This window comes from Vulpes vulpes, chromosome 6, assembly GCF_048418805.1.
Source record: "Vulpes vulpes isolate BD-2025 chromosome 6, VulVul3, whole genome shotgun sequence".
NCBI lineage: Eukaryota > Metazoa > Chordata > Mammalia > Carnivora > Canidae > Vulpes > Vulpes vulpes.
Genome location: NC_132785.1, coordinates 46,105,383 through 46,126,692, shown reverse-complemented (window position 1 = coordinate 46,126,692; position 21,310 = coordinate 46,105,383). Strand labels below are relative to the sequence as shown.

Below are 21,310 nucleotides of genomic sequence, written 5' to 3'. Positions count from 1 at the left end.
AGAGAGAGCACATGTGTATGTAAGAGAGCACTAGCAGGTGGAGCGACAGAGAGAGAGGGAGAAGCAGACTTCCCGCTGAACAGGGAACTGGACATGGGGCTCAATCCTAGGATCCTGGGATCATGACCTGAGCCGAAGACAGACACTTAACTGACTTAGCCACCCAGACGCCCCTTTGGTGATTTATTTCTTAAGAAATAAATTTCTTTTAGCCTGGGACAGGCTACTTGATTGTTTTCAAATACTGTTTACTAAGATGCTTCATGATTTAGTCACTAAATCTGAGAGCAGTAACTTTGCAGCCAGATAATGAAAGTTCGAGTCTGGGCTCATTCCCTCCCTCTGAGTTCAAGACCATCTACTTTACCTCTCAAGACCTGAGATCCCCCCTCCATACATGGGAAACATGCATCCATAAGGTTGTGGTGTGGATACAACAAGATGAAGTGCTTGGTGAGTGAGTGTTACAAAACACCAAACAAGTTGGGAAGTGCTGCTTCTGGAGCTCTCCGCATCCCTGGAGGCACACTCGCCACCCCCTTGGCTTGGTTTGCACTTCACCTCCCTTTCCAGGCTGCAGGCCCGGAATGTCCTTGCTCCAGTGACCAAGGTGTCTCTCCCCTCTGCCTAAGCGGCTGGTGAAATTGTTCTAAGAATCTTTGCCTAAATGATTGAAAACACATTCTTCTATGATTTTTTTGATGTCCAGTATATAATCTTCCCTGACGTGAAGTCTCTGAAGATGAATCTATGAACCTTTAGATCTTTCTGTTCTCTGCGTCCATCCCTCCCTCTTCCCTTTCTTCCACCATCCTTTCTCCATAAATATTTATTGTGAACCTACCAAGGGCCAGAGGTTGTGCTTGGTCACTGGACCTACAGACCTGCATAGCCTATGCCTTGGTACGCAGCGACCAAAGATGTATTTGGTGACTTGATGGGCATAGATAACCTAAAGCCAGCAAAGATCACAGGGTGTGTAGGTACAGATGGCAGGATGGAGACATTTTAACATGCTGTTTGCAGACAGGCGCCTTAATTTTTTTTTTTCTTTCTAGCTCTTGTCACACATAGAGAAACTTCGAAACTCCATGATAGATGATCTAAACGCAAGTAACACCTTCTATAAGAAAAGGATAGAGGAGCTAGGCCAGAGACTCCAGGAGCAGAATGAACTGATTATCATGCAGAAACAACAGGTATTTTGGGCTGTGTATTGGCACTGGTTTTCTTCAAGCAGGGCAATTTACCTCAGAACGTTCTGTTTTATTTTAGAGCATTCATAAGTTGGATAAGATAAAGGAGGTAAAATAGCTTCTTCCCTGTGATTGTTTGTAAAAGTCAATCCAATAAGATAATTTTTTCAAGGTATTTAAAATAAAAACTGTAAAGAGCAAGCAAATGTATTTGATTAGAATTTAGAATAAATTTGAAGATAGAGAAGAATTTGTCTTTGTGCTTACTTTGAGAAGCAGCCCAATCCAAATGCCACTTTTATAAAATGTTTGCCTTCATATCTTTAAAGTCCATCTGTCCTCATGAAGTGGAGGACTTCATGAAAAGTTTAATTTACTAAATACAGCATCTGTCCATTATCCAGTATGTCCCTATTTGGCTTCAAACTTGCATCATTAAAAAAAAAAAACAAAACTTTTTCTTTGCAGATTAAAGAATTTACCAGTAAACCATTAAACAGTGTCAGTGAACCCAAAGGTAGGTAGACCAGGAACCCAGGGCTGGAGGTGAGGTGGGGCTCCCGGTGGCTTCCAGGCACTAACATGGCATTCCTATGGTGATTTCAATTTGAGTGATCTGTTACCACAATCCAGAAAGTTGAAGAATTTTAAATACCTAGACTATCATTGAATGGTCTTAACATATTTTTTTTATCAGAATATCGTTAGGTGTGGTTACATGCTTAGTAACCATACCTCTGGGCTGATACGCGACACGTTGGAGTTAGAGTTAAACGCACCAGGTCTAGAGACAGACTGGGCTCAACTCCCGTGCCTGGCACTGTGTAGTTCTGTGAATGCCTCCCTTTCCGCAGCTCTAGGGGTGGGGCATTAAGAGGCTTCTTATGAGGATTAAATGGGGGGAACATATATAAAATACACCTGTTAAGCACACACTGGTGTGAGCTGTCGTGAATGACCCCAACGTCAGTTACTCTAAAGTACTTGCTGCGTCATTGTCAGCTATGGCATTTGGGGGTTAAGGGTTTGTTCTAAGTGTATCAGAGGCAGACAGAGACTGACTGTAGCGGCAATATAGCCACCTACCTCCTGCTCACTCCGGAATGAGTCTAGAAGGGAGACTGGAGTCGGTAGTGCCACCAAGGTCTCCCGATAAAGAATAAAGTTTTCCTTTGCCTGCACTCCTTTCAAATAACCCATGTATTGGTTCCTGCTCATCTCAGGTCATTGAAGGATACTTGTCTACTTGAGGGGCAACCAACTGGGGGTTGGTAATGGGTGCATGAGCTGCATTTCCTCCTTGTTTCTAGGAGCCCCCGGGAGGCTCAGTGACCTACATACAGGTTCCTTCGTGTTTTGAGATAAAGGTTTGGGGAGGGCCACGGTTCCCTGCAACTCCTCTTCCAAACAGTGAGAGTTCAGGTAGTTAGCAATACATGTATAATTATTTAGCATAAATATTTGACTGATAATTTTAGGAAAAAGTTTTGTAAGGATTTATGTTAAATGTCTTTACTCCGTTGGGTGAGTCACCATATATTGGTGAATTTTATTTTATTTTTTCTAAGGGAAGAGATTAGGATAGCGCTGGCAAAATGTAACCCATTAGCTGATGATTTTTGTCATTAATTAATTAATTTTTTTTTTATTTCAGGGAATCCTTTAACCTGGCAAACTTCTGAATCTAAGCCAACTGCCCCAGCTCTACCTAGTAAGTGTCTATAATAGGCTCAGGATCCTAAAGATATTTTTAAAGTGCTAAACCAAGATACAACTTATTTGTAGAGGCTTTCTTTTGAAAACCAATGTGTTTGGAGATTACATATGATCTATTTTGATTCTTGGCTTTGACCTAGCTCCAAAACCCAAGTTTGTAAATATCCATGTGATTTTGTGGTGACTTGGGTTAGCCATACCTATTATTTCTCAGTTCACCTAATCAAGGGACAGCTATAAATTCTTGGCTTTGCCTCAGTTTGTACTTGGGGGTTTCCCAAAGCAATACACCATGTGACGATGTGACTGGTGGCTGCCTCATTTTGGCATCACTGAGACTCAGAGATGACCTAATGTTCTGTCAGCCTCTCACTTGAGGTGGGCTCAGCATGTCTGTCCCTTGGAGCCGTCAGGATTTGGCTATGATCCACAAAGACATAATTCGTGCAGTGTAGAAACGGGCAGATTGTTTTCCTAATAATAAGTAGCTGAAATATTTTTTATTATTTTACTATTCCACTCGGGAAAGTGTAAGGGTGAAGGAAGCTAGGGAGCAGACAGTCCTGGGCAAGAGAGGACATATGTGTGAACACGGATCTGAGTACCAGGGAAGGGTCCAGGCCGAGGCTGGGCCCCGAGTACCACTCATACTGGCCCAGGACTGTAGTGAGGAAAGGACACTGAGGAGCCGGTTTAGGAATTTGGCACAATTGACTGGAAAATGCTAATGGTTTTATTCTCTCAGTCTTTTCAGGTGCTTCTGGAAGCCTCTTTTGTTTTTTAAAGATTTATTTATTTAGAGGGAGAGAGTGGGGGAGGGGGACAGAGATAGGAAGAGAGAATCTTCAAGCAGACTCCCTGCTGAGCGAGGAGCCTGATTCAGGGCCTATCCTAACACTCTGAGATCATGACCCAAACTGAAATCAAAAGTTAGATGTTTTCCTGACTGAGACACCCAGGCGCCCCATTTCTGGAGGCCTCTTGATTGTTCTGGAAGCTGAAGAGGTTGAGAGGTGCTGTGGAGGGAAGGGCAGTTGGGTCCCAAGAGTAGGGCTGAGGGAATAGAAGCCAGGCTTCTATCTTGTGGGGAAAAAAATACATTTCATACAGGGATGGAAAGGGTAAAAGGCATTAAATTGCTATTGTTCACACTTTAATTATACTTGGCACAATATTGGAACAATATTGTGTTCCGATAAAACTTTATTTACAAAGACCAGTGGTGGGCTCACATGTCCCATGGATTATACTCTTGCCAACCTTGATCTAGATTATGTCGGTCACCAGTGGTTTGGGGGGTCTTAGATTTCCAGCATTGTTAGCCATCTGTGCACAGTTAGGAGTTGAACGCTTTCATCAGCAGTCATTGTAAAGACAAAAATGTGTCCCAATGGAGGATGCTGAGGTTTATGGCCATTATTTTTCAGAGTAGGAGTGGAATTAAAGATCTGTCGCTAATAAGGTAGTAAAAGAGAACACTAACAAACAAACACAAGGTCCAGAGACGAATCTCAGGTAAGCATTGCCAAATATTGGAAGGAAGGCTATGGAATCTACTTTTCTAAACATTTTAAAGTAGAGAGAATTTAGTCTCACCTGAATCAGACTTTTCTCCAAAGGCTCTAGGGCTGAGTTAATGCCTTCTTGTGGTGTGTTCCAGCCCAGTGGTTGGATTTTTAAAACTGGTTCATTGTACATGAATGTTCATACCAGCATTATTCCTAACAGCTGAAAAGTGAACACGACCCAAATGCCCATCAGTTAATGAATAAGTCTATAAAATGTGGTCTGACTATACAGTGGAATGTTATTTGGCCATAAAACTATAAGCTACTAATATGCTACATATGATATGGATGAACTTTGAAAACTGTATGCTAAGTGAAAGAAGCCAGGCACAAAGGGCCACAATGTATGAGTCCATTTAAATGAAATGTCCAGAATAGGCAAATCCATTGAGAGAAAGTAGATCAGTGGTCCCCAGGGGCGCCATGGGGAAAAAGATGTGGGGAGTCACGGCTAATGGGCATTTTCATGTATATGATGAAAATGTTCTAAAATTAGGTAGCAGTTATGGTTGTACAGCACTGATTATCCTAATTGTGTAAGTAGAGTTGTATATTTTATGTGGAATTGTATTCTTTAAAAGGGAAAATTATGTTGTAATAAAATAAAGCTGTTACAGAGAATGGGTTTAGGTTAGCTGGTGGTTGTCGTGTGAAACATTCATTCTTTATGATATCTATGTATCTTGAGTAATTTGCAGAGTAGTTGATTATCATCAGGTTGAGATGCTTTCATTATAGGAGGGTGTGAGATTTTCTCTTTCTGCTGTTTCAGTGAGTGCCTCTGCCACACAGACTCTAGATGCAAAACCGAATCTAACCATGGCACATGGTAAGTTCCAGCTAAGTCTCAGCATTTAATGTGCAGTTTCCGCCCTGAGTCAGAGAACTTATTAACTAAAAGTGCTTCTGTCTGTGGGGGTAATTATGGAAAGCAGAAGGTGTCTTAGTGAATGCCAGAGCAGTTAATAAAATTGCCATCTTCATATGTATTATTATGGTAAACTGTGAACATACCTACCAAAGTCATAAAGTAAAAAATGTCTAGGTTGCTGGACTCACCAGCAAAGATGTTAACGTTGAGCAGTACTTGGGATTATGTATGGTTTTTGGTGGAAAGTAGTGGGTGTTGGGTAAGAAGGTGATTTTCTACTAGATCAGCCAACCAAACCAGCACATGCCACAGGGCATATGTGACTGTTTTTATAACTTTCAGTACAACAGCAAGTCACCTTTTTTAAACAAACAGTCTCAGCAATTGATTGGAAAAATCTAGAAAAGACATGTGGTGGAAAACAAAGGGAACAGTAGGAACCAGTCCTTGGACCAGGGCGCAAGGGCGATAGTTAATTACATGATCCAATGGATGGGGTGAATGTGGGTAGCCATATTTTATTTTTATGCTGTTAGGGCGCTTACAGTTTTTGCATGTATATTTTTAGTACATTGCTTTTCTAGGTCTGCTGGACATTAACTGAATTAGGATGCGAGGGGGCCCCACTTTTCTTTTTCTCTACAAATGCTTCTGGAATGTAAATGATTACTTCATTCCGTTTTGCTCTGTAGCTATTGAGTTAGACTTAATTCCACAGTCAAGTCAGACTTTGTGCATTCAGAAATATTGGGGCTCATATTATCATGGCCTTTTGTAACCATCCTTTTTTGTTCATTGATGGATTCGTGATGGTGTTTATTACCCTTTGCTTTTTTTCCTGAGGTCATCACAGGCAGGTTAATACCGTTGAACATGTGCTCCCACTATGTAACGCGTAAACTCCTCACTTATTGGGCTTTATTATGTACAAGTGTTTAGGACATGTAGGTGTCCTCCCTCTGGGCCAGCAGCACAGGTAAAATGTGTGTGGGTCCTACGTAAGTTTGCTTTAATATTGAATCACAAGAAAATGTCCCCTGGCAAGTGCTCTCTGTTCATATTCTTTCTGTCAGGTCTAAAGTCTCTCTCTTGCCTTCTTTTTCAGGGTTTATTTTTCTCATGCATTGCTGGCCACTTCTCTGTACTTCAAGGTGTTATAGTTTCTTTTCTTTTTTTGTCTACTTTGTTATCATTAGCCTTTTGTGTGACAGTATAGGAGGACTACATTTCCTTTGCTTCATATTTCTGGCACCCAATAAAGGACTCCTATAGTAGGTATGTTTAGCTGTCTGGAGTTAATTCAAGAGTCCTGACAAATCCATCAGCTCCAAAGCCCTGTGTTCCTTATGGACTTTGCCCTGATTGGAGCTGGGCTGCGTGAACCAGCCATGCCCCCTTGCTGGCATCTGCTGGGATTAAAGTGCTAGTTTTAAATGCCAGCCAGACCTGGCATGAGGCCTGCAGCCTTTGGATTGGGATCTGAGCTGATTTGTGAGCATCTCAATGGGCAGGAGCAAGGAGGAGGCTTGTACAGGGACCTACTGACCTGCCCCCCACCCCCACCCATGGCAGTGTCCCCAACTGTAGGGGGTGGGGAGTGTTAGTCTGTATTGCATAACATTATTTAGCTCAGTTACCTCCCAGTCTTTCCTTTTGTTCCATCTCAGAGCCTGATGAGGCTCTTTACCATGAAAACTGTCTTAGGTTGGGTTCCCAGGAAAATAAGACTGAGGTGGAGATTTGCAGGTAGATATTTATTGGGCATGCTCTTAGACAATCCTTGTGAGAGAAGCAGCAGTGGGTGGCAGGGGACGCTGAACCCAGATGCACTGCTGCAGAGGCCTCTGCAGATCTCACTGGGAGCTTTTGAGCTGGGATGGGCTCTTCAGAATTTCCTGGGATTGAGTGATCAGTTATAAGATGTGGGTTGTCCCAGAGAGGCAGCAGGGTATAGGCTGCTCCTTTCCACTCAGACAAAGCAAAAAATAGAAGCAAAAGGTAACAGGAAGGTATTAGATGTGAATGAATGGTGCCCAAGAATTATTGGGCTGAGCATAGGGTATACAGAAGAGATCTGAGGGAAGTAAGGTTGGTTGAGACTCTTTATGGCAGGCAACATGTGCCAGGGTAGCTGTTTGGGCCATTCTTCTGGCCTTACATAGCTGCTGAATGTTCTTGAGGCAGGGCATGGCCGGACGGGAGGACTGGGCTTGGGGAGGCTGAGCCTGACTGGAGTGTATTCAAAGGATTAGAGCTGGAGAGACTGGCTGAGGATTGAGTGGTGGCCTATGTGAGAGTCGCCACCTAGGAATTGGGGTTGAGGTTTTGAAATAGGAGGGAGCAGACATATCAGCAGTTCCGTGGAACTGGTAGAAAAGTGCAGGTGCAAGTGACCAGGCAAGAATGAGGGAAGGGTTAAGAACACAGTGAGCTCACACTGACAGTGCCATTTAGAGTAGTCTGGAAGATATACCCCACAATTGCCACCAGAAGGCACCGTGGTTTTGTGGCCAAGAGTCTGGACTCTGAAGGGAAGCAGACGGTCTGGATTCACAGTTGACTCATGAAGCCATAGGTTTGGGTTTCCTTGTCTGCCAAATGGGAGAACAGTAATGGCTACTATTATGGGCCATGGATGGTAAGGATCAACTGAAGCGAGACCTTTGGAACAGAAACCACTGAGCAAGCACCGGCCAATGTTAGCATCTAGGAGAGGGCTGACAAAGTGTGGCTCGGCCAGCCAGCACCAGAGAGGGCTCGGTACAGACCTGGGAGGTCATTTTCTGGAGGTAATGGTAGGAGACTAACATAAGGGTTTTTCTGGAAGCCTCTGGAGAGTTCAGAGGGGAGAGACTCAAGTCTTCGAGTCCGTCAGCTCTCAGCCTAAAGATCTCAACTTAGGACAAGAACTGGGTCACTTGGAGGTTGGACCTGTGGCTTACAAAGCATAAGAACGACAGGCCCTTCACTCCACATTTGGACATCAGTTTGCTAGTTTAGGGAGCTGGGGTCTGGGGTACCTCACTTCCTCAGCCTTCATAGTAAGAGCCTGGGTTCCCCACTGGCCACAGAACCCCACCATCTTCCCCACAGCAGCTGAGGTCACAATTTTGATGCTTTGTCTTGACTCAAGTGAAATAAATCCTAGTGCTATCCTTATAATGATAACAAATATGCATATGATGGTTTGGGGAGATTTTATAGAGCTTTTCCTCATAACTTTATTTTTGTCATTTTCATAAAGTACAATAAAATATAAACCATGTGGGACACCTGGATGGCTCAGCAGTTGAATGCGTCTGCCTTCGGCCCAGGGCGTGTTCCTGGAGTCCCAGGATCGAGTCCCACATCGGGCTCCCTGCATGGAGCCTGCTTCTCCCTCTGCCTGTCTCTTTCTGTGTCTCTCATGAACAAATAAATCAAAATCTTAAAAAAAAAATGTGACTGTTAAAAAATGGAAATTAGCTATCCTCCTAAAATCCCTCTTTTCAGTGGTTCAAATTAGTAAATAGTCTATTTGTATAATTTTACGTTTTTAATTATTTTTTTAAAAAAGTTTATTTATTTGAGAGAGAGTGAGTGTATGTGAGAGAAGGGAGGGGAAGAGGGAGAAGCAGGCTCCCCACAGAGCAGGTACAGGGCTTCATTCCAGGACCCTGGGAGCATGACCTGAGCTGAAGGCAGATGCTGAACTGACCGAGCCACCCAGTTGCCCTAATTCTTTAATTGAGATATAACTGATATACAACATATTAGGTCAGGTGTACAGCATAATGATTACAATACAATAAAATGATTGCAAGTACAATGATACTTGTATATATTGTGAAAGGATCACCATAGAGTCTAGTTAACATCCATCACCACACATAGCTATGGGTTTTTTTTCTTTATATAACTTGAAAATCTTGATGCCAAATAACAAATTTGAAAGCACATTTCTGATGTTCCATAGCTGTGGTGCATGGATGGAATTAAATGCTCTTTGTATGATCATGTTCATGCTTCACAATTAAAGTAGGCTATTGTTTCCTAGTAGGCTGTGTTCTGAATGTTCATTGGAAAGCAGTTTATTTATTTTAAAGATTTTATTTATTTATTCATGAGAAACATGGGGAGAGAGAGAGAGAAAGAGACAGGCAGAGGGAGAAGCAGGCTCCATGCGGGGAGCCCGACGTGGGACTCAATCCCGGGCCTCCAGGATCATGCCCTGGGCTGAAGGCGGCGCTAAACCGCAGAGCCACCCAGGCTGCCCTGGAAAGCAGTTTAAAATGCTTTTCTCCTAGTCAATGTCAGGTAGACTGGGTGGCTAACAAGCTATCAGAGCCTGTTTACATGCACTTAAGTATAACATGCATTTATTTATTTGTGTATACCTATATGTGTTCACATATGTTTGTTGATGCCTAAAGCAGAGTACCAGAAATACCCTTTGGTCAATTAAAAGCTAGAACTTCAGAGTCTCCAAGCTGAAGATGAGTGAAGCATGCACTTCCTCAGCTAGACTTCTGGTTGCATTTTATCCCACGTCTAAAGCCTGTCTGCTAGTTGAAACCTGATCTTCCCCAGGAAGGAACTTTCCCTCTGTTGATAGGGTGGCGAATGGCTTTATCCATGCCCTCCGTGCATTTGCCTGTGCACAGTCACATTACCTGGGAAATCACCCAGAGGCCTCGCCTCCCCGGGCATTGTTCTGGGATGAGATTGGGGACAGCCTATCTTCATGTGTCATCTGTCCGCGGCCTCGCCCTGGTGGCTCTCCAGGAGCAGAAGTTGGTGTTGAACTGTGGTTTAGGGATGCAGAGGTCTATAAGAATAGGGTCCTAGTCCTGCTACTGACCCTGGGGCCACATGTCCTTCACCATCCTCCTGGCCCTCCCACCTGAAGAGCCTGGGGCTAGCAAGAAGGGGGAATCCTAGGGCCTCGGGCATTTTGTAATGTTTTTACCCTTGGGAGTTGAAATAGTTTCATTAATTTTCTCTCTAGCCACCTGATCAAAATATTTTATAAGGAAAGTATTTTGGGGGATAAGTGAAGAAGATCTTTTGTAGTTGTGTCCTTGTGCCTCGAAATCCCATCAGGCACCAGGTTGCTGAGTGACAAACTGGACGCCATCATTTGAAAATATCATTTCCAGAGAGGGGAGCTAACGGAAAATAATGGAGAGAGCAGATACCTGCAAAAGGATCCAGGCCTAACGGACTGCCTGCATTTTCCCCCAGCAAATCCTGCTGTTGTAGGCATGAGTAAAATACTGTGCAACTATAGCTTTCAAAACTGTTTGAAAGGAAACTAATTTTACTTTGCTGTTGTCCTGTTTGTACTATTCTTATTTCTCCTCGTTAATAGAGCAGTCATTCTCATCGCACATACTGGAGCCCATAGAAGAACTTTCAGAAGAAGAAAAAGGTAACCAAGGCTCCATCAGGGTTTCTACCTGCATGGATTCTATTCAGGTGCTAAAAGCCAAGCCTTGAAATTAGGATCCAGTGGTTTTTTTATCACAGCATATCAAAATTAGGGGAGACGTTTAGGTTTGGGAGATTATGTTTTTAATCCATCTGTAGTATTCTATCACCTTTATTCCTTTATCATGCTGTTACATTTTCCCCTGCTTTGCTGTATTCTTAGCATGTGAACAAGACCTTCCTGTGTCAGGGAACTTGGGGGAAAAATGTAAGTCCTATGTCAACGCAGATGTTTTCTGGTCTGATGACAAGCTGACGTGAATTCGTTGCAGACCACATAATACAAAAATATTCCCAGCACAGTAATTACTTCTTACACCCTGACTCTATTAGATGAGAGGGTGAACTGCCCATTTCAAAATTATTTTAATAACAAGAAAATCATAGTATCTAAGCTCTCAATGTAGAATACTTATGTGCAGAGTAATGTTTTTTTTTTTTTTTTAAGAAAAAGAGATTTATTTATTTATTAGAGAGCTCAAACACAGATGGTAGGGGAGGTGCAGAGAGAGAAAGAATCTCAAGCAGGCTCCACACCCAGTGCAGAGCCTGACTCGGGGCTCGATCCCATGCCCCTGAGATCATAACCTGAGCTGAAATCAAGAGTCAGAGGCTTACCTGACTGAGCCACTCAGGTGCCCCAGAATAATGTCTTTATGGTGAAATTTGAGAGCTGTCCAAGGTTTGGGAAGATAAAGTTATTGTGGCTTACTCATTTTATTCAGCAGCTCTCAAAATGCTTTTCTGTCAATTAATTTTTGAAGTTTATGAAAATAATTCCCCATTATTAAGAGTATTTTCTAATGCCAGATATGTAAATCCTAAAACAGTTATACTTGAATCTATTTATCGTTTTCTCCTTAACAATGGTTCACCATATATCACCTCTTCAGGAGAAAGCAAATTGTTAATATTTATGTGAACTCTGGTTTTACAATTTGTGTTAGGAAGAGAATTAAAATTAAATATTCCAACAGGTAAATTTTTAATATTTATTGTAACTTCTGTGGTCTCTGGATGACTTTTTCCAAATTATTTTTAATAAGGCTACAAATTGAGAAGTGGCTAAATCCAGCACATCCATATTATCTACACGATGTTTATTTTCCATTTAACATCTTATTCTCTGCAGAATCTATGAAATGTGTCAGGAGGTCCAAAGTTTTGAAATTGGAGTCTCAAGTCATATGGTTCACACTCATTAAAAAAAAAAAAAAAAAAAGTCAGATTCTAAGAGACCATCCTAACTGTCCATTGTCACCACTCGGGGTCCCACTTCTACCCACTGCATCGTTTTGCCTGTGCTTTTTTTTTTTTTTTAAGGTTTTATTTTATTTATTCATGAGAGACACAGAGAGAGAGAGAGAGAGGCAGAGACACAGGCAGAGGGAGAAGCAGGCTCCATGCAGGGAGCCCGATGCGGGACTCGGTCCCGGGACTCCAGAATCTTGCACTGAGCCATCCAGGTGTCCTTAGCCTGTGTTTTAGAACACTTCTATCCAGATCATGTAAGGTATGAGTCTGGGATCATTGGCAGCAAACACCATCACTGGTGGTTGTCCCGAATGGAGAATCAGATTGGGAAAGAAAATAATCTTTGCCACCCTCCATGGGTTCAGACACAGCCCTAGTGAGAGACAGGATGAGGGCGGAGGGCCACTAGAAAGCCCTGAGTCCCAAGCACACTGTTACAGAAGCCAATGACCAAATGAATCCTTCAGTGCCTCCACGGAGCCAGCATGCTGGCAGCAGATTAATTACTATCAATAAATTCCTCAGCTGTGCTAACATTTTGCAGATAATGCCTGTCTAGCTACATTTTGGCAGTGGTTCGCAAAGCACTGTTGCTGTTACCCAGAAGTAGTGCCCTTACTTTTTGACAGTCCTGGGGAGGCATATTTGATCTTGCTGTTCTGTAGGATATTAGAATGGGAGGGCCAGGAGGGGTCTTACAGGCCATTTCATTGTTCAGAAACTTGAAACACAGGAGGATTGGGAGATTGCTCTAAGCTGTTGATCTTAATTAGGGACAGAGCTGAAACTAAAGTCCAGGTTTTCAGCTTTCTGTAGTTTAATGCAAAGAACAAAGGGATCGAGAGAGGCAGGCTGGTCCAGGACTAGCAGGGTGCCTTTGGAGCAGTCTCTTTACCTTTCTGGTTTTAGTGTCCTCGTGTGAAAAATGAGAAGATTGCTTACTAGTTGATGAAGTCCCTTCTGACTCAGAAATTCTGTTTTGGTTGTATTTTACTCTTTGCTTTGTGCTGTTATTATTTGCTCACCTAAAATGGTATGTTGTATGTCTGATATAAATGATCATTTGTGTGGGCTCTTGTGCATTGGCCACCTGCCTGGGTATGCTTTAAATTTTTTATTTAGGGGAAATGCTGATCTCTAGAAAGTTTTGTCCCATTGATCTTGGTGAGCAATATATGCTTTGATTCAAATCTTCAGTTGTGATTGACTTTCCAGGGATTAATTCTACCTTTACATTAAAAGCTTTTTTTTCCCCTGTCCTTTCTATTTTCTTTTTCTTGCTTCCACTGGTCAGGCCAAGTCTTGTTAAGAGTCTTTCCTATGAAGAGTTTTCTAATTATTCATAAATGAATCCAAAACAAGTGTCAACATATAAAGTGAATCTGAGGGCAGAGGGAAATGTTTAATTTGCAGTCATTTTGGGAAACTCCTGCACCAGAATGAGCTTGTCATCAGGGTTGAGGATGAACCCAAGTTTAGTTCGCTTGACCCGTCCTGGAGCAATCAGAGCCTGGAGCCTCTCTGGCTGTGTGTCCATGCATTTCCTTTTATATCCTGGGTACTGGCCAAAAAATGTCCTTTGTGTAAACAGGGTGGATAGGTGTGTCTATTTCTGTGGTAGCGCCAGGACTCCCAAGCAATCTCTTGGTACTTCTTCTCGTTTTTTAGCCCTAGATAGTTGTACACTTGATGACTAACCAGCAAGCCAAAGCCAGCGGCACAGCCATGGCTGCAGCTGAGCTCTCTAGATTTTGATGTATTGTTCCTAGGACAGAGTGCCTTTTTTTTTTTTTTAAGATTTTATTTACTTATTTATTTGGAAGAAAAAGAGAGGATGGGGGAGGGGCAGAAGGAGAGAGATGATGCAGATGCTGATGCAGAGCTGATATACAGCTTCATCCCAGGATCCTGAGATTATGACCTGAGCCGAAATCAAGGGTCAGGCACCCAGTTGACTGAGCCACTCAGGTGCCTTCAGAAGTGCTTTTTTTTTTTTAACGTGGCTCCAGAATACTGGAAAACATTGGTGAGAAAGCAGCGTGAATGCTGAAAATATAAAATTTAAGATTATTTCTGATTTTTATTAATACATAAGCTTATAAAAAATAAATTAAAAAAATACATAAGCTTATAAAATTTCATGATTCCAGTTTAGCAAGCTACAGTACCAAATTATAGAAAAGCATTATCGTTGTAGGACTTCAGCTTTTATTTAATGTACACACAGTAATTTGACTAACTTTGCCCTAGCAAAACCATCTATTAACAGAAATATTCTTTTTTTAAAAAAAATATTTTATTTATATATTTGAGAGAGCGAGAGAGAGCATGAGCAGGAGGGAGGGCAGAAGGAGAGAGAGAAGCAGCCTCTCCATTAAGCAGGAAGCCAGAGGGACATGAGGCTTGATTCCAGGACCCTGGGGTCATGACCTGAGCCAAAGGCAGACGCTTAACCAACTGAGCCACCCAGGCGCCCCTGAACAGTAATACTCTTCACTGCTGGAGTTGAACTAGGGTTTGGAGAATGTCTGAAATGTGGGGCATTTTGTGTGCTTATTCTGACAATTGAATGCTGTGGGTCCCTAAAACTCCCATCTACTGTGGTGGGTGAGACTGTGCCTCAGAATAGGTGGCCCTTGCCACTCCCGCCCTATTAGGTGCTGGCACTTGGCATCACCTTTTGGGTGAAACGCCCATGCCCGGAGACTAGACTCCAGAATGGCAGCCCTGTTGTTGTGTTCTCCAGATCTGGCTTTGGATGTTCACGAAGGGTCTGAACAGCCCAGTAGGGAGCCTCTTACATCAAGCCCTCCCTCTGCTTTGACCTAGGACTCCATCCTTCAGGGTCATGTAGCCACACCCCTTCTCCAAACGCTCTTGAACTCAACATTTTTTAGTGGGGGAATGAAAGAGGAACAAGGAAGGAAAAGTTAGGAGAATCTGACCAATTATTTTTTTTTCTTTGCCCTTAATTATAGATTGTTTTAAACAAAATATATTTTTCCTAAGACTCTTGTTAACCTCATTTTCATTTTGGTAAATATTTTGGGAGGGATAATTTCACATTTTGAAATTTTATATAAACTACTGAATTTATTAAATAAAAACCTAACTATTTGATATACATCGGGCTCCTGGGACACCTGGGTGGCTCAGTGATTGAGCATCTGCCTTGGGCTCAGGTCATGATCCCAGGGTCCTGGGCTTGAGTCTGGCATCAGGCTCCTCGCAGAGAGCCTGCTTCTCCCTCTGCCTACATCTCTGTCTCTCTCTGTGTGTCTCTCATGAATAAATAAATAAAATTTCTAAAATATATATATACATGGGCTTCTTCAAAAAATGATACATAAATTCTAACAATTTAGGAAAGGAATTCTTCAGAAAGTAGTAAAATAATTTTAGGTTGAGCCACTGAATTTCTAAGGAATTTGTTTTTTCTACTGTGTTTCTATAGAGGCATTTCTTTTGCATTATTTTACCTGGTAATAATTCGGTTAAGTGGTCAAGAAAGAGTCTTTAAAGGCGCCGAAGTTTTGAAGCCAACTTAAGACAGTTTTAAAAGTTGTGATACTCTAGCATTATATATTGTGCCGAATGGTCAGAGTCCAAAAACTTTAACACATTACAAAATGCGTGCTTGCTGTTTTAAAGTGGTGTTTTGCCAGTTTCTGCTGAGAGATTTTATGTATTTAACTTTTTTAACATACTTCATAAACCTTATTTCAGGAAGGGAGACTGAGCAGAAATTAAATAACAAGATCCATTTAAGGAAAGCTTTGAAGAGTAACCCCTCCCTCACCAAGGAGATAAGGAGAGTCCTGGAGCAGAGTTTGCTAGAGAAACTGGAAACTTTGGGGATTAATGCGGTAAGCTCGTTCATTTCAGGAACGTTTGCTGGCTGTGTTGTATTTTGTTTTCTCAGTAGGAAAGGGTCAGAGAAGAGAAGGGATGTGTGTTCTGTCCTTATGACTCATTCTATCCTGATGGCCCACTTTGCATTGTTGATTAGTATACACATACACACGTATACACACCCCTCTGTGCATTGGGTCCTGGGCACTCACAGCCTGGCACCACTAACCAGTCATGAACACTGTCTCTCTCTCTTTCTCTCTCTCTCTCTCTCTCACACACACACACACACACCCTCTGTCCCACTGTGCTGGGAGCTCCTTTTGAGGCCAGATCGTGTGTTCTATGTTGGGGTGTCCCTTACCTCACATGCAGCAATTAGGGACAAAAGCTTGGTACAGTTTATGCTGACAAACGTTCATGAAATGAAGACCACCCCAGGATAATTAGTTTAACATTTGATTTCTTCAGGATATACGTGGTATTCCAAGTGATCACTTCGGTAGGGTGCTAAGAATGGTAGAATCAGCAAGACATGAACAAGAAAGACAGATACCCAATATTCAGCAAATTCGAGAATTCCTTGAACATGAGGTCAGCTGTAAAATTGAAGAGAGAACCTTACTGTCCTTGGGTAAGCCTGTTACCGACTGCCATTTCATTTCTGTGCATAGGAATGACATCCTATCAGCTTTCAGAGTTTTAAATGGTTCGCAGACTACTTGATTGGCAAGTCTAATACTGTTGGAATCATCATTTGTTGGTCTTGGGTTTTATTTTTATTTTTAAAAATGCCTATAGTGTGGACTCTAGACCCAAGAGATGGGCTTTTGGCTTCAACTGTCAGTGAAGACAGTATTGTAGTATTTTCTTGTGCTTTTCACTCACTGATCATAAAGGCCATGGAGACTCATTTATGACACTACTATTTCAGATAAGTACAGTGCTTCTCAAATGGATACCCTTTCAACTGGAGAGATACCAAAGGCGAAACAGCTTCTGCCCCGAAGCAGACCACTGATTAGACAAAGACCTGTCTTTACTGATAGGACGTCTGCTCCAAAGTAAGTAGATTCAATCCTAACATGTCTGTATTAATGTTTATCCTAGTCAGCTTGGGTGGCCATAACAAAATACCACAGACCAAGTGGCTTAAACAACAGAAATCTGTTTTCTCACACTTCTGGAGATCGGAAGTCTGAAATCAACATGCAGTAAGGTCAGGTTCTGGTGGCAGCTTTCTTTCTAGGCTTGCAGATGGCCACCTTCTCATTGTGTCCCCCACGGCAGGGAGAGAGAGGTCTGATCCGTCTTTCTCTTCTTAAAAGGACACTAATCCCTTTATGGGAGCGCCACCCTCATGACCTCAAACAAACGTAATCACCTCCCAAAGGCCCAACCTCCAGAGAGCATCACCTTGGGGGTTAGGACTTCAATGTGTAGATTTTAGGGGGACACAGACATTTAACTCACAACAGTGTTTGCCCCAGCAGAGAGTCATGCTTACAGTCCCTGCCAGCCCGTTACTGGTACCAGCACACTTGTTGCTGTTCATCTGCTTTAGTGTGTGTTCAAAAGCGAGACTCCCCAATTCCATAGAAATTTATATTAAGTTACATTATTCACCCATGCTGTTTAGAAACGGCTTTCTGTTTTTTTTTAGAATTAAGAAAAATACCGTTGAAGATCATTTTCCCAGAAAATCTTCAACTATTACGTGAGTACTTGGGAGTGGGGAGAGGTCATTTAAAAAGTTCTTTCCACTGAACATTCGTTTTATTGTAAATTAGTATGTGTACCACAATTAACTAAAGCCCTACTTAAAATAAATAAATAAATAAAATAAAGCCCTACTTATTAAACATCATAATTAATTTGTTACTCCTTTGTGACATGTCTTTGTTTCTTTATCAGATTTTATGTAAGTCAAAGCACTTATCATCTTGTGGCCCCCACTGAGAAGTGGCACCACCCAGCATCCTTTCCATCATTCACTTTAGGGTCCCATAATTTTCAATAAGCACAGTAAATTAAATGAATGATGTTGTCTTTCAGTGGCTGGGTCCCTGATAGTGTAGTCAGATGATATTGTAGTATCTCACCCCTTGTAGAAATTGATAATGGCCCTAGACCTTATGTCTTAGGCCTTCTTAGGATACTAAGAATCCTAGTCAGTCATAAACAGTATGCCACTGATTCAGTTGCCTACCTGCTAAAGCATGTTTTCTTATCTGTTCAATGGGACAGTGCTGCCTTTTTCACAGGACGGTTGTACTAATTAAGAATATATGAAAAGGGTAAAAAAAAAGAATATATGAAAATATATTCTTATATATATATTCATATATATATATATGAAAAGGGTCTGGGGCACCTGGCTGGCTCAGTTGGTGGAGCACACGACTCTGGATCTCAGGGTCGTGCATTCAAGCCCCACATTGGGCATGGAGTCTACTTTTAAAAAAATGTAAAATAGATAAAAATAAAAAGCTGTATGTTTAAAAAGGAAAGAGCTTGGCCTCAGGGCGTGGCACTTAATAAATTATAGGTATATTATTGTTATTAATTATAAGTGAAACTCATTTTATTATAACTGAATTTCATCATTGACTTTTTCTGGAGACATTAATGCTATAAATATCTCTTCTTGAGGCATTGTGATATATAGTGGAGACAGTATAAATAAAATATACTGGAGACAATAAATGATTTATCTTTCAAAAGCACTTTTTGTGTACATAACCTCATAGGAAGAGCCTTATTTCATGGGATGTAGTATAACTGAACATTGTTATTAAGTCTGGAATTTAAGTGCTCAAAGAATATTCTTTTTTTTTTTCAAAGAATATTCTTTTTTATTTTATTTTTTATTTTATTTATTTATTTATTTATTTTATTTATGATAGTCACACAGAGAGAGAGAGAGAGGCAGAGACATAGGCAGAGGGAGAAGCAGGCTCCATGCACCGGGAGCCCAATGTGGGATTCGATCCCGGGTCTCCAGGATCGTGCCCTGGGCCAAAGGCAGGCGCCAAACTGCTGCGCCACCCAGGGATCCCTTTTCAAAGAATATTCTTAAATGAATGTACACTGCTCTGAACTTCTATCTCACTTTATTTTTCATTCTTTTAAATTCTTCTTTTTTAATTGTGGGGAAAAAAAAAAGCACTCACCCAACAATTTCCAAGTGCACATGCTACTGTCAGCCATATGTGCATTCTGCCTAGACAATTGACTTTAAATTTTTTTTTTTTTACTTTTTATTTAAATTCTAGTTACTTAACAGCACAATATTGGTTTCAGGAGTAGAATTTAGTGATTCATCACTTCCATACAACACCCAGTGCTCATCCCAACAAGTGCCCTCCTGAGTGCCCATCCCCCATCTGGCCCGTTCCCCCACCCACTTTAAAATGGGATGCTAAGTCATGTGATGAAGCAAATGGGATGTGTAGGTAAAAGCACTTTGTAAAGTGCAGTGCTATTATACGTAATGATGCTATTTTAAAAGATGGAATCGTTGGACTGCAGAAAAGATTTCTTTCCCCCAAATCCTGAAATGCAAAAACAGGGCCCCTGCTTGGGTTTTCATTTGTTTAGGACCCCTCCATTCAGTTCAGAGGAAGAATTGGACGCAGCTGACTTCCTCCAGGCACGCGCATCCCCAGACCTACTTCCGGTGCAGTCCTCCAAAAGCAACAAGAGTGGCTTTGGAAAGAACATTGTCAAAAGTGATACTGACTGGACCGAGGGAAGTGAAATTGAGGATTCTGATATTTCTCCCAAGCCCACAGGTGAGCTCTGGTTATCGAGAATCTTTCTGGAAATTTTGTTCAAGACAGTGGTTCCCAACTGGAGCATCAAGCCTTGGGAGCAGGAGCTGGGAAAGCGCTCAGGGAGAGGATGGGGCTAACCCAACCGCCACTGCTGCCTAAGGAAGACACACACACAGGGCTTAGCCAGTATTGATGCTCAAGTGGAAGGAGAGGAAAGAGTTGGCGATGCCTACGTGTATTCATTTCCTAGGGCTGTTGGACCAAAGTCCTACATGCCTTGTGTCATAAAACAGAAATTTGTCTCCATTCCAGAAGCTACAAGGCCAAAATCAAGGGTGACAAGGTTGGTTCTTTGTGAGGGTCAGGAGGGAAAGATCTAGTCTAAGCCTCTGTCCTTGGCTTGGAGATGACCATCTGCTCCCTATGTCTCATTACATCCCCCTCCCCCTGTTCGTGCATCTGTGTCCAAATTTCCCATTTTTATAAGGACATCAGTCATACTGGATTAGGGACCACCCTAATGAACTCACTTTAATTTGATTCCCTCTTTAAAGGCCTTATCTCCAAATAAGGTCACATTCTGAAATATTGGGGGTGAGGACATCATCACTTGAATGTGGAGGGACACAGTTCAACCCACACACAAGGAACGGCTGGCTGTTGTCACACTCTGTGCTGCCTTGGGAGATGGGGCAATTCTAAAGGAACATAAGATCCAAGTGATGCACTGTCAATAATTTGCCAAAGGGGAAGTTGGAGTTAAGGGTCATTTCTTAAAAAAAAAAAATTCTGTTTAATAAAGTTGAAAAATTACATATTTTAAACATATCTGATATAATTAATTTATTATATACAATTTATATTCACCTATTTAATCTGTAAGATATAACTAATTTTAAAATATTGCTTTTGAAAATACCCACAGGAATATTCCACTCATACAGACTACCTCACTGAAATTAAAGTTTCTGATCACAGCTTGAATGAGACCATCCTTCTTTGATTTAAAATGAACATTTTATTGCTTCTAGTGTAGGGGATCATGATTTTTTTCTAAAAGAAATTATTACATGTATTAATGTAACTTTTTTCAACCACCAAAATATATCAGTTGATTTTAATTTAATAAATATGATTATTTGCAAAGTTCAGACTCTTTCAAAGTGGCTTGTTCAGGTTATTTTAGAATCAAAGAAAGATAATGATTTTTTTTTTTTAGAACTGTACCTCTTTTCTCTTGGTCACATAGGAACCTCCATTAAAACACTAACTGAAAAAGTTGAAAAGACGGTCTCAAATCACAGAAATGTAAATAAGCCAGTTGGAGGGATTAATGTTGCCGAGGCGTTCATCAAAAAAGAATTAAAAGAAGAACTAAAGGTGAAATCATTTTTGCTTGCTAAATATGCACCAAGAAATTCATCTTTTAACAAATATTCCATAATTGCCCTTCTTGTAGTGAAATGTAAAACAAATATAATTATTTAGTATAGTAGCAGTTGAGATTTGTACTGTATCTAGTTTGCAGTGTTACTGCATTTCTTTCGATGCCGTAGGGAATCAAAGATACTGAAATGATAATGGGCAAGAAGGCACCCTGTGCTTACC

General features: G+C 41.5%; 1 protein-coding gene across 3 annotated transcripts in view; it reads left to right on the top strand.

Annotated features, from left to right (window-relative positions):
* DZIP1 (DAZ interacting zinc finger protein 1) overlaps positions 1-21,310 on the top strand; it is a 54,336-nt gene that overhangs the window by 28,733 nt on the left and 4,293 nt on the right. For 2 of the 3 annotated variants that reach the window (XM_072760859.1, XM_072760860.1), the window contains 11 exons: positions 1,059-1,199; positions 1,665-1,713; positions 2,851-2,907; positions 5,253-5,309; positions 10,702-10,761; positions 15,801-15,940; positions 16,398-16,560; positions 16,861-16,990; positions 17,590-17,643; positions 19,527-19,720; positions 20,952-21,082. In XM_072760859.1, coding sequence (XP_072616960.1) covers positions 1,059-1,199; positions 1,665-1,713; positions 2,851-2,907; positions 5,253-5,309; positions 10,702-10,761; positions 15,801-15,940; positions 16,398-16,560; positions 16,861-16,990; positions 17,590-17,643; positions 19,527-19,720; positions 20,952-21,082 — 1,176 coding nt within the window. The remainder of the gene's footprint in view (positions 1-1,058; positions 1,200-1,664; positions 1,714-2,850; positions 2,908-5,252; positions 5,310-10,701; positions 10,762-15,800; positions 15,941-16,397; positions 16,561-16,860; positions 16,991-17,589; positions 17,644-19,526; positions 19,721-20,951; positions 21,083-21,310) is intronic. The other variant, XM_072760862.1, reaches the window with a different exon arrangement.